Source organism: Cariama cristata, unplaced genomic scaffold, assembly GCF_000690535.1.
Source record: "Cariama cristata isolate BGI_N322 unplaced genomic scaffold, ASM69053v1 scaffold8298, whole genome shotgun sequence".
NCBI classification, from domain to species: domain Eukaryota; kingdom Metazoa; phylum Chordata; class Aves; order Cariamiformes; family Cariamidae; genus Cariama; species Cariama cristata.
In genome coordinates this window covers 31511-44604 of record NW_009630588.1, presented here as the reverse complement: position 1 = coordinate 44604, position 13094 = coordinate 31511, and the positions used below count along the sequence as shown (strand labels likewise).

At 45.4% G+C, this 13094-nt stretch overlaps 1 protein-coding gene across 1 annotated transcript in view; it reads right to left on the bottom strand.

The window, feature by feature from the left end:
* LOC104165846 (reticulon-1-like) overlaps positions 1-428 on the bottom strand; it is a gene marked incomplete at its 3' end in the record, with an annotated part of 5841 nt that extends 5413 nt beyond the window's left edge. Inside the window, exon 1 of the mRNA XM_009705601.1 lies at positions 2-428. Within this exon, the coding sequence (XP_009703903.1) occupies positions 2-181 (180 nt within the window). The remainder of the gene's footprint in view (position 1) is intronic.
* Positions 429-13094: the final 12666 nt, after the last annotated feature.

The following is a 13094-nucleotide window of genomic DNA, read 5'->3' as shown; positions in this document are numbered from 1 at the left end:
ACCTGGTGGGTATTCCCTGGTACTTATCAATAAGGCCCGGACTCTCATCTTCTGAGTCAGGGTCATGCTTTTCTTGGTATTTTATTTCTTCTGATCTACTTATGTCCATGTATTTATAAGCTTCTACTTTCATGGGATCTGCTAAGGTTTTATCAACTTCAGTAGATTCTGCAGGAGTCATCTCTATTCCCGAATCTGAGCTAAACAAGCCACGGGACTCAAACCCAGTCACATCTTGAACAGGATGCCCCAGTGTGTTAAACCCTTCTGTGCTGCCCGAGCAGGGAATGGGGCTGTTTTCCTGCTGTTTTTTTTAAATAGGTGGAGTCCCTCGGGGTGGTGTAGTGGACATCTGAGATCAGAGAGGTGTAGAAGGAGCTGTCACCGCCGTTGGCAGTAGAGCCATAGTCAAAGAGGTGCGATGAGGTTGTGACACCTAAAGCAAAGACACAAAAACGATGCACAGTGAAGAGACAATTGCCTGCATGCATCAATCTTTCTGCAAAGCCATACTCGCTCCCCTCTGCTTTTAGATTCTGTTTGTGCACCAAGCTTCGCTTTGCTTGCAAGCTCTTTGGGAATGTCTCTTACTATACCTTTGGGCAACATAGTAGCACATCTGTCAGACAAGGCTTCCAGCAGCTGTTGTATCTTAAAATAGCTATAACAATTCTGATAGCTGCTCAGAGTTCCCGGCCAATGTTTGCCCAGCTTGTGCATAAAAATCCCCAGTGATGGCAACCCCACAACCTCCCTCACAATCTGACTCAGGGGCTCCCTATCCAATATGCTTTAAAAAAAATTCTAATGTCCAATACAAAAACAATCCTGAGTAAAAACATTTATTTTTTTTTTTTAATACAGAGAAATGGAGGAGTTTCACCCTAAGGAAACTTTTAATTAAGAAAAAAATTCTGCTGGATGGAAATTGAGATGGAAAGGTGGTAGGCAGCTTTAGATTTCATTTTGTCTTTTAAGAGTAGCCACTCCAAATTTGTGAAACGCCAGGGCAGAGACTAAAGATCCTCATTTAGTGACTTCCACATGCTCAGAAAGCCACATCCTGTGTGCATCATCTACAAAGCAGGCCAGCATGAAAGCAGTTAAACCTCTACCCACGCCCATGCATCATTTTCATATACCACCTTTAATTCCCTCTGTCATGCTTTAAGTTCCTGGGGATGACGGTAATTAAATTACAAACAATGGCCACTCTCTATTTGCAGCGCTAATCTAAAGCACAGCTTGACAACGGGAACAGCGAGATCCTCCATGAGGGAGGTGGGAGGTGGGGAGACAATTTTTTATAGGGGCTGAGGAAACTGGGATGTAGAGGAACAAAGCTACTGTCTGTAGGAGCTGGTGCCTATAGAAGGGTGGTAGCCTGTTAACCGCTTGTGCGCTGATGCACACTACATCGCAGAGGCTGGCCAGTTTTCTCTGACCTCTGTGTAGCACCCTGCAAGGGATGTGAGGCTCCTGACCTGCTCCGTATGTGCCATGTCCTGGGCTACCATGCACAATGCAAACTTAACAGTAATGTTAAAGGGACGTTGCTGCAGCTGCGAAGCCACAAGCTGGAAAATGTCAGTGTAAAAGCTCCTGAGCTACTTGCATTTGGTTATTTTCTTTCTCCTTGCACATACATAATGGTACTAAGTCTAAATATCTTCATAACTATTTTTTCCTACAGCATTAGGTTTGTGCAACTCATCTAGTGAGCCCTGAAGCAATTTTTTTCCCCCTTAACACTGTTCAGTGTGTAGCTGCAGGCTCTATTTTACTGCACAACCTTGTTGGATTTGACATGCACAACCCAAGCCCTGCACAAAGGCAGAATGACCATTTCCCTCACCGTATTTTTGCATCACTCAGTGCTACGATGACTTGCAAGCAATTTCTTTCCCCTGGGCCACCTTTAGGGTGGGAACGACATGTTTCTCCTTTTACAAGGGGGAATCTGGTAGCACAGGGAAAAGGCGACCCAGAAGTGCCACACCTTGCTTTTCACCCTACCTTCGCTACCTGCTCCTGTGTGTCCATCCTCACTGACTTTGGGTGCTGCTGGTCCTCTGCCAGCCCTCACCGCTAATCTGCTATTGCAGACATGATGCTGACAGCAGCTCTACCCCAACACCCCAAGAGCCCATAGCCAGGGATTCGTGGCAGCTGCCTTTGCCATAGGAGAGCAAGGGGTGCTGTAGCTAGCAGGTGAAAAATTATCATCACTACTCCCAGTCATTCCCAGCCTTCAGTTTGCTCTTCTCACCGCTACGGAGCAGTGCATAGAACTTTTCATAGAAATATTTATGATCGAGCTAAGATCTTGTTTCAGAGTGGCGATGGTCACTGCGGAGATTTTTCCTATGCATGTGAATTTGGGACTTTTTTTTCCCTCTCTATCTATGTAACTTCATATGTACCTACTCTAAATTTCACCTTCTATTTTCCTGCCAGCTCACTCAGGGCTGCTTTTGTAACTTGCTGCAGGCAGCTCTCATCCTCGCTGCTCCAAATGACTCAGTCTCATCAGCAAAGGTACGTGAGAATGGAGCCTAAGTGGAAAACCACAGTGAAACCAAAGCAGAATAAGGGCTAAGCTGGGCTGCCCAGCACACACATCAGGTCCTACCTGAGGTAATCCAGTGCCTCGCAAGGACAGCTCATACCCACAAAACATTCCTAAATGATCAATAAGCAAAAAGGCATAAGTTCTTTTTCTTGCAAATATTTTTCTTGCTGAACTTGCCTTTTTGAAAATTATGCATAAACAGGCTTGGATTTTCACAAACGTGTTGGTTAGCTGGAATTACCTGATGCATTGTTTATGCCAACATATTTCAGGCTGTGAATTGCTGACTACAGACGATTCATGCCTGTTGCTGCCAGTATCTGCTGTTTCTAATTTACTATTTGTGCTGGGTGAGTGGCTGTCTAAATCGTGCAGTTTCAGGGCTGCTTCTTCATTAGATGATTCCTCGATGCCTACTGGGCCTGATCCAAAGCCCACCAAATTCACCAGAAAAGTGCCGTTGATTCTGAGTGGCTTTGGACCAGCTCAAGATGTTTGTGCAATACCTTCTGCTCTGAGTACTCATGAAAAACACACCATCACAACACCATCAGTGAGCAAAAATCCGTTTCTACAAACATCCTGCTATCGCTAGTAAAGAGGGAGCACAAACATAGTCAAAGGAGATTGAAGTCACCGTCACAACAATATTCATGGATGCTGTTTGCAGCTTTCATTTCTGCTTTGTCCAGAGTATATGTGAGCCAGATACACATGCATTTGCAGTACTTAGTAATGCTGATCAATAGAGCAGTGAAAGGGTTTCTAACGCATTTGTGTCAGGAGCTTCATAGCAGGAGTTATAGCAGGCCAGGAGAGCTCGAGAGCCACTGTGATAAAGAGAGCCTGGGAAAATATCATCCTATTCTTTATGCTATTCATCAGCAGAAAGCAAAAATAACCCTAAAATAGTCATCAACAGACACATCACTTCACATTTTCAAACAGTACAAAACCAATGCTGTAGTAGATGTTAACACAAGAGCTGATTTCAAATCAACTCACTGTCGATCGTAAACCTTATTTGTTTTCATGCAGCAGTTTTGCAAATAACAATGAAACCAGAAAATGCATTTCTTACTGGGGTTCAGGAGGAAGACAAAGAGTTAAAGGGGGTGTGAGCATGGCCATGTGCATGTGTGAGTAGAGAGAGGGTTCACATTAGCAGGACACAGAGGGATTCCAACTCTCAAGACCACAGAGTCAAAAGCACTGAAGACAGCTGAAATTGCCTAATTACTAGGATTTAATGCAACTCTCTGTTTCCACAGGGAATGATTTAAAGCCATGGGTAAAACTGCCTCTTATTTGGGAAGTGTGAATCTATCAGCCATTAGGCTGGCTATTAAAGACATGGAAACCTATAATAGCTGAGCAGATTTTTGCTGAAGAATAGTGTATTCAGAGCCTGGTGATTAAGCAATGCACTCTGACTTTAAGTTTATCTAGTTCAATATCCGTGGGAAGGAGAAGCCTTGAATAGCACTGGTAACGGATGGCAGTATCAGATCTGAATTTACCCTTGTTACGAAGGGCTGGGTTTTTTTTTAATCTGGATTTCCCTCAAACGTGCCCAAAAACTTGCCTGCCAATTCAGGTAAAGCAAAGCTATTCAGTGCCTGAGAGCAGCAGTCATGCTTTCTTATAATATGAGCCCTCGGGAAATAATTTCACTTCCTGAGACCAGCTAAGTAATGGGTCTGATTCAATCCTTTGAGCACAGCTGAGATGCTCAGCAAGTTACTTGTGTTTTCATCAACTGTAAAGAAAAAAAAAAAATTGGAAATGACTGTTTTGCTTCCTCAGAATAAGTGAATGCTCCAGAAATCTGCTGCTACAGCACTGGATTTAGAGCTATTTAGCAATTGACACAGGAAATAATTTAGAAGTCGTTGATTCCATGCAGAGTAACTCTTAATTTAAGAAAGGCAACTGAAGCTCAATTTGGATCGATGCAAGCTGAACTGCTGTAGCATAGTGGAAGAGGAAACAAAAAGTTAGTTGAGGATAGTAGACAAGAAAAAGCGCTAATCAAATAAAACTGATTTTTTTCCCCAATTAGAGTATGCTTAGTCTTCTTAAAATTGATCAACTCAGAATATTGTGTCCAATTTTCAGTAAAATAACCAGTTTCCACATTAATCTGCCTTTCTTAATCTTCACATGCAACTCTGGTGACCTTCAATGGCACAGACAGACTGACACAGAAGGACATGATGTCTCAGTTCTGCAGAACAGCTGGCAACCCTGCAATGCGAGGTTTGGTATTTATTGTGTGTCAGTGATTCGGTCAGAATTATTAATTTTTCAGAAGAGGAGAGGGGGAACCAATCTTTAATTGGATGATGCTATTTTTACAGCCTGGAGCTGCACCGAGAAGAGGAAGGATCTTTGGTTGCAACTGGAGGAATCAAGGTTTCAGTGACCTTTTCAGACAAAAGCAGAATAGTGTGAGCAAGCCGTTTCCAGCAAATTCCTGTAAGTCTTTTAAATAGTTGGCTCTGACTTTTGCTTTGGATATTGAGCCTCAGGAGTCATTACTGGGTACCCCAGTGCTGCCAGGCTGCTAACTGCCAGGAGCATGGTCTCCCCAGCTCTCTCCTATGTCCACGCAGATCGCAGCCTCCTGGCGAAAACGTCCACCTTGTCTGTCTGGACAGTCCCTGACTTGTGGTAATGCATGGACTAGAGATAATAACAGGCAAAGTCCCATAAACAAGGGGAGTACTCTTGTTTGGCCCCAAATGATGCTAGAGGGTCCCTCAGGCCTCCTGTCACTCCCAGTACCTCAGCCCTTTAGGTGTCATCCAGAGATTTTAGATAATAAAGAGGCCAAAACTGAGCGATGAGCATTTACCAGCACAGCAACTTTGCTCTGGTCCAAGACTCCCAAAGGCACCGCAGGATGCATATCAAGGATATGCAGTGACTTTCTTTCAGCACTCAGAGTAAAGCCTGGCTCTTAAAAAGATATCCTATATTGTCTTAAAGGCTCAAGGAGGTGGTTGAGCACTTTGCCAAGCTTTTTATTTTATAATTATCCTCTTATCTAGAAAGGCTGACTTCATAGCGAGGCTGACTGTGTAAATCCAAGGAGCCATCGTGGCATCCCATTGCGCCTGACAGTGATGCAGGAGAGTCCCATTGCCCAGACCTTGCCACCACCTAAACATCTGTATCTGGGGGTCAAACCACAGCTTGACGTCCACTCTGATGACCAGCACAGACCATGTTTTCCAGTCCCACATCAGCAGCTTGTGTTCCGGCTTCTCCATTTTTATTGTTCATTCATCGTGATCAGATAGATGCATCTTCCTGCTTTCTTTCAAATACACAATAAAAGTAGCTATTAAACAGTCCTGCCTTTTCTGTACCAAATTTACAATTTTGTCATTAGCCACTAGCAAAATACCTGTGCTTGGCCTTGTCTTCTTTTTATTCCTAACTTATCCTTTAAAAAAAGAGAAAAAAAGGGTAGAGTTTTTCCTATTCTTTTGACCCTGATACATGATATCTCATTGTTTCTTTTGTTTCCCAGCTCAGTCACCTCCTATTATATTGCCTTACTGTGTTCTCATCTGTAATCTTATACATCTTTATACTGATGTTCAGTGTTTTATCACTTTTCCACATCTCTTTACAGTACCCAGATGGACCATCAGTCCCAAGTCTGTCTCCAAATTCAAAGCACATGCTGTCTTCTTAGATCCAGATCAAGCTGTTTTTTCCTCTCTGCTTGATTTCAAGTCCAACTCAAACCTCAGGAAAGCCACACAGATTTCCAAATGTCCTTTGCTAGTACCACTCCCAGCAGCAGCAAGGGCAGCTTGCACAGGCAGCAGAGGCATCTCTCAGCCCCATGCCAAATCACACAATACTTCAAAGTAGATGGGCCACCCCCACAGATATTTGAGGGTAGCACTTGGGAGCCATGCTCTCAATTTTGCAAGATCCTTCTTGAATTTTCTAACCCAAGACGCTTTAATATCCATGTAAACTCAAAAGTATTCGAGCACTTGTGTGTCAACTCAAGTAGAGCTTGAAACGCAAACAGCTGAGACCCCTCATGCCAAGTGCAGGCATCACCGTGCTGTGGATAACACCACTAAATCAGCTCTCGGTCTCCCCTGGATTAGCCTTTCTCCACAGCCAGAGCCAGCTGTCAAGCCCTGAGCTATCCTACCTCCAGATGCTATAGGTTAGATGCAGAGAGCAGCAAGCTGCTGCTTGCAAGACAACTGCACTAGGCGCGCATCCCTGGCAGCAGTGCCAGCCATTCCCAGCTGCCAGGAGATGGTGCTCTTTGGTTTAGCTCAGGATTTGCAAACCCACTTTACAGGTCAGCAACTTCTTTTCCTCCAGAACTCTCATGATCCTGACTGTAGGAAAGATATAACTCCGCACATCACAGCATTCACAAACATGAATGACCATACTCCAAAAGTCATTTGGTGATTCATTTGCACAATAGATGCTATTAGAAAACTGAATGTATCAGAAGGATCCATGCTCCTATTCTATTATTATTTCCCCCTGGTTCTCGGCATGGGTCCTGAACGTGTTGGGGAAACTCAGAGCAGCAAGAAGGCTGCTTCCCGCTGTCTCGGAGCAGCTGACAGCTCTGCGCCTTAGCTCCTGGGGACAGGAGTGAGTCACTGCATCAGCTGTGCAAGTTATTCATCCTTCCTCCCGAGATCCTGCAGCAGCCAAAGGAAACACTGCCATGCAGAGAGGCAGGTGCTGTCTCCAGTGCAGGTAGGAGGGCAAAAGGACAGGGTGGAAAAAACAGGCTTAATTCTCTTTACAGTCCGGTTACTCCATTGACTTCATTGGAGTGACTTCTGATTCATCCCGCCTGCAATGGAAAATAACACCTGAAATGAAACAAGTTAATGTTATGCTTTGACGCATGTAAAACCTCTCCTCTGGGTCAGTTTGCAGAGGATATGAGTTACTACAGCCTCCAGCCCCAGCACTTTAGCTGTCTATTGTAAGCAGGCATTGCAGCTTCCAGTTCCAGGGCTCCCTCATGTCAGTCCTCCATGTGCTAAACATGTGGGAGTGGGGGTCAGCTGGGATCCCAGCCCCCCCAAAAAAACCTTGGCTGCTGAGGATAAGCATCTTTTATCAACTCACCACCTCCTCGTAAGCACAGAGGCTAGAATGGGGACAAATTGCTTTCAGGATCCAGCCCCTGGAGGCCCTTACACTTTTGAGAGCTTCAGTTTGGGAGCTGCCTGGTCAAGACACTCCTCCCCACAGCTGATGTCAGATCACCCTCATGTTACACCAAAGTGTGGTTCTTTCATGTGGCTTCCCAAGACCCTACCTATGGGTTTCTCCTGTTGCCCCAGTCTACTTCTGGTTTCTTCCAAAAACTGGGCAGGCACAGTTCAGGTCCTGGCTCAGCTGCTGAGTGCTACAGGTCTGGCTGCAGGAGGGATGTGTAGGAGACACTGATGAGTTTCTAATAAGATTAAGACAGATCCACTCTGGGGAACACAGGACGCACTGCGCTGCCGGCACCGTCATCTTGGCAGGCTATTAACAGCATCTTTTTTCTTTTTTTCTGTTGTGGACTCTGCACCACAACAGCTATCGTCTCCCTGCCAGCACCACACCAAAAAGATACCAGGGTCTACCTTTTTTCTGCTGCTGAGTAGGCACTGTGGGTGTCGTGGTGCACTCCAGACCAAGCCAAGTCAAAGAGAGGAGTGGAGCTTTGTTTATGATGCTGAATATCCTCAGGTCCCATGGACACCCACAGAGCTGACAGGGGTTCAGAGCTCAGCAGGTTCCCCAAAGCCAACCAGCCGGTGTGCAAAGTGAACCCATAGTAAATGATTCAGCAGTTCCCACCCCCAGCGTGCCCTCCAGGCCTTCTGCATCAATAAATGATCTCAGAGAGGTCCGATTTGACCTGGCAGTAAAGCTTTGGTATAAGGTCCATGACAGCCCTCCCCAGTACTCTAGACAGCATGAAAAATCAAGAATACTGAAAATAGAGCCCTGAGAAGAGCATAAGAACTGTTTAAAATGTGCATAAAATTGCAAATGTTCCTGCTAGAAGTGCAGCTGCAACAGATTTTCATAATTATCAGAAAAGGATACAAATATCATTTAGTAAGTTTTAACAAAAATCTGGTTCAGGAAAAAAGCAGGTTTTCACTCCTGTGATAGGAGCAACATGACTGGTCGGTAGGGTTCAGCGACACTAAGGTACTGCCTAAAATGCTATCAAATGTACTTTGCTAAGGATAATTAAACCCTGCTTATGAGAATAATTCTTATTTCATTGTTGTCACATTTCCCCTGGAATGATCAAACTCCACCGAGTCCCACAACAAACACACTCCAAGCACTAAGTGAATTCGCAGCTAAATCATGCTTTTCAATGACTTGAAATGGGGCTCAATTCCCTTTAGAGCACCAGACACTAAAGTATCTCACAAAACTGGATGTGTTTGGCTAAGTCTCACTCATCTTCAAGTTCTAAAATACCTAAATCCGGTTTCAAACATGATTTAGGAACTTCAGCTATTCACTGTTTTTACCCCCTGACTGCTACAAAGCAGTCGGTCACTCTCCAAACTCAGACCAGGTTGTCTTTCAATACCTCCTGGAGAAACACCCTCTTCCCCTGCCCAGCCTCCATCCCAGGGCTCTGCCACAGGCACCTCCTGCACATCCAGCCCCACCTTTGCTGCATCCCAGTTACTTATAAATTCAGTTTTGCATGATTGCTGTAAGGCAACTGCAGATTCAAGCTTAGCCTGGAAAAGAGAAAAATGCCAACATCAGCTGCTTTTGATGCCGTGATAAACCCAGGACAGAAATCGTTGCCCTACAGCTTCAGGCTCTTCCACCCCCGGGGAGAGAGGGCTCAGCAGCAGGAAGGTAAAAGCCAGCATTGGAGGAGGGCTTCTGCTGAAACACAGGTCTTTGAGTAAAAGTCTGATACACATCTGGAGGGACTGCTGAGTTTTCTCTGTGCTACCTGACCACAACATCTCATGGGAATCCAGCTATTAAAAAATGAGAAAAAAGGGTCACCCTGCACTTGAGCTTGGCTCCCCAACCCCCAAGGTTGAAGCTACCCCAGTGGCATGAATCTTCCAGGGAGACAGAGCAACAATTGCAATGAAGATCAGCTGAAATCACTCAGGGCTCTCTAGAGGAAAATTAATTTTGTGACAACGCGTAACACCTACAGCAATATGTCAGGCATGGTAATTCATGGAGAAAACCAGCTGTCAGGCATTGAGGGCTGGGGTAAATCAGGAGCGACTCCACCAAAGGCACTCGAGTTACACCTGCGTAAAACTGTCACCAGGGAAGGAAGTACGAGGCCCTGGGAGCCAACAAATAGAGTCTGAAGACAAGGCATTACTGGCCACAAATCAGGATCAAATCTAATGCCCACGGGACATCAGGGAAATCTAGGTCAGAGAAGACATGACGGCACAAGGCTGACGCAGGCAAAGAGACAGCTCAAAAATCACTGTCTAACTCTCTTTTCACCCAAGGTTCTCCCATCGCAACATGACCTGTGCCAGAAAGACCATAGGACCAGCATATGGTGGGTCCTGGTAACTACTTTTACTGGCAGCAATAGAAACATTAGAAGAAAATACCCTGTATAGCATCAAATAGGATTTAGAATATATAACATCAAGGAGGAATGAGGAAATATAAGCAGCATTAGAAAAAAAAAAATTTAAAAAAAATTATAAAAAGGAGAAATGGGGAAGTTCTGCTGACACAGGTGAGGCAGCAGGCTCTGATCCAAGCCCTAATGTGGTTTCCTTGCATGTTAAATGATTTCTCTCTATTTCTAGAAGGCAGGGGCACCAAGGGTGCATCTGAAAGTCAATCAAAAAGTTTTCAAAAGTATATTAAAAGTTAAACCTCTCAAAGTAGTGCAGAATGTGGGGCAGAGCCACTGCAGTCATAAATCAGCATCAACCTGCTGGCTCCAGCTTCTGCTTAAGGAGGATCAGGCCATATGTGCTATAACTAATGCTATAAATGTCCTTTCCTTCAAGGTCGCTCCTTTATTTACCTGCCACTATGTCTCTTCCCCTGTAAAAGATGAGCTTACTCCAAGCAGAGACAGAAAAAATTCTCTTCGGACATCTCACTTCCCTGAAGAATGTTTTTAGAGACTTATCCCACCCTTCACTCCAGTGAAGAACCGATAAAACTACAAGCCACTCCATCTCCTGACTATGAATACGTGACACCAAAAATACTTGCCCACCTAGGAGACCAGCCAGCAAGTCTGTGGTCTGTACTTTGAGCAGAGGCATAATTAAGTTTAAGGAACACGGGTTAGTTGAACTGTCCGCCTCCCTGAAAGCCCAAGAGAAGCTCCTGCTCCTTCCTTACTCAGTAGCTCTCCATCTCTTTCCATTTGCAAAGCCTGAAGGCTTGCAAGGGTGATGTGAGACCTCCGTGGTGAGCTGGGGCCTGGTGAACAGCCTGGCTTGTCTTTGGGGACCTTTCACAGACACCTTGAATGTCACCCATGAGGTCCTCACTCCTGGATACCCCCAAGCTGGGGGGAAAGGAGCTGCTCCTCTCCCCTGTATAGGCGCACACCGTGCAGGCAGCCCCATGGGCAGCACTGCAGACTCACCCACTGTTTCCTGGGATAAGGAAACCTAGGACATGGGTTTCTTTGGCTCTGGCCCTCTTCTCTCCTGCTGCAGCCAGCAGGGCAGGGACAGGGGAAAGGGCTTTGCTTTAGGGCAGGCAGCTGCTGATCACTGCTTTTCTGGAAGAGCAGAGGAAAGCCAAGGCAAAGTCATGCCTCTGTGTTTGCAAGAGGACCCACCTCCCTGCAGGTAGAGTTGGTGGCTAAATCACAGTCTTCTGCAGATTTAAAGACAGTGGAGGCTGCACTATAGCAAGCTTTTGCGGTCGTGGCAGAGCAACCCTGATTCAAACCAACCATTTGCTGGAATTACTGTGTATTATTAAAGCAGGAGGGGGGCAGCAGCTTGACAGCAGTGCCAGGATCAACCTTTCTGACGGGCGCTTCTCCCTGCATTCAGCAGCACAGCCTGGCATTTGGCTTTGCAAGTGAAAAGCTGGGGATAATTACCCAGATCATGATGCCTCACGCAGCTTTCCTAGAGTCTCTGCCACACATGAAGGGTCAGCTGCCAGGTAACTGTGGAAGCTGCAGTGAAAAGCAGGAGCAGAGAGCTCTCCCCTTGCTCTCCTCCTCTGCCTGACCTCCCATCCGTGTGCCTGAAGCAGTTCGCGTGGAGCGGTTATTGCACCTCACTCCCTCACCCACATCGGCTGGAAGGTTTCTGTTAAAAGCTGCAATGAAAACATAGCTTTTCAATCAGAGGGAGGTCGGTTTTCCTCCAAAGAATGTCCCTTCCCCCAGTGAAACATCCAAGACTCCGAACCTGAAAATCTCTGACTTTGCTGCTTTCCTGACCTTAGAAGAGGCAGAAAGCACCGAAATAGTTTCCTATTCAGCCCGGGGAGGTTTCACATCCTAAATACTGAAGTTTTTTAAGAGTAGTTCCACAAGTAACTCCTGAATGCTATCAGTAGAAGTGCTCCTGCTTGGGGAGACAGTATAAATAACATTACCTCCACAGCAGCTCTCCTGCTTTAGGCTCTAGCATGAGCTACTTTTGGAGGACAGCTACACGACAGTCAGGCTTGCAGCTATGATCATAAACAAGGACCTTTCCAACCCAGCAGATACACCAGGTATAGTGCTTCATCAGAGAAGAAAGCAGTTTCTAGATCAAGTTCTGGACAGGACACCTCTGCAGATACTGCTGCTTCACTGACAGGTTTGTGCCAAAATTATAAACATGTCTAAAGAGGAAAAGCAAATAGGGCAAGCACCTTTTCTGCTGTGTTTTCAAATAGATAGAAGAGAACATCCAGAAAACTTCAGGGCAAGCGAAGCAATACGCCATCCAAGAAAAGCCCATTTTGAGAGTCTACCACAGTGAGCAAGCCAGAGGGTATTTGGAAGCACATGACTACTAGCTAAGATTAAGCACTAGGTTGTGCTTAAAAAAAAATAAATCTAATAGCCTTCTTGGCTATAACTTTGATGTTAGGAAGCAAAGGAAAAGTAGCGAAGTGCAGGAAACTTAACATTCCCTTGTGTTTTCGGCATTCAGTCCTCTCTAGTAATCGACTCATAACATACCTACAAGAAATCAGTCAAATAGACAAAGTGTTAACAAGGGCATGAGGACACTACGATATCCTGGTGTGAGTTCTTCACATGCAATATGAGATACTGGCTAATCATTCATTGCACTAAAAACCTCAGCCAGGGTAGCGCAAACGCATTAGTTGATGACACTGTGCTCAGGGATGAAGCATATTTCCCTTGGGTGCAAGGGTGTACACAGTGCTGCAGACTGAGCATGACAAAGTACCCAGGAAGGACATGAAAGGAGGCAAGAGGCAGCGCAGGAGCAGACAGCAAAAGAAAGAGCAGCTCACGGACTCACCCTGCAATGTAAAACAAAGAAGG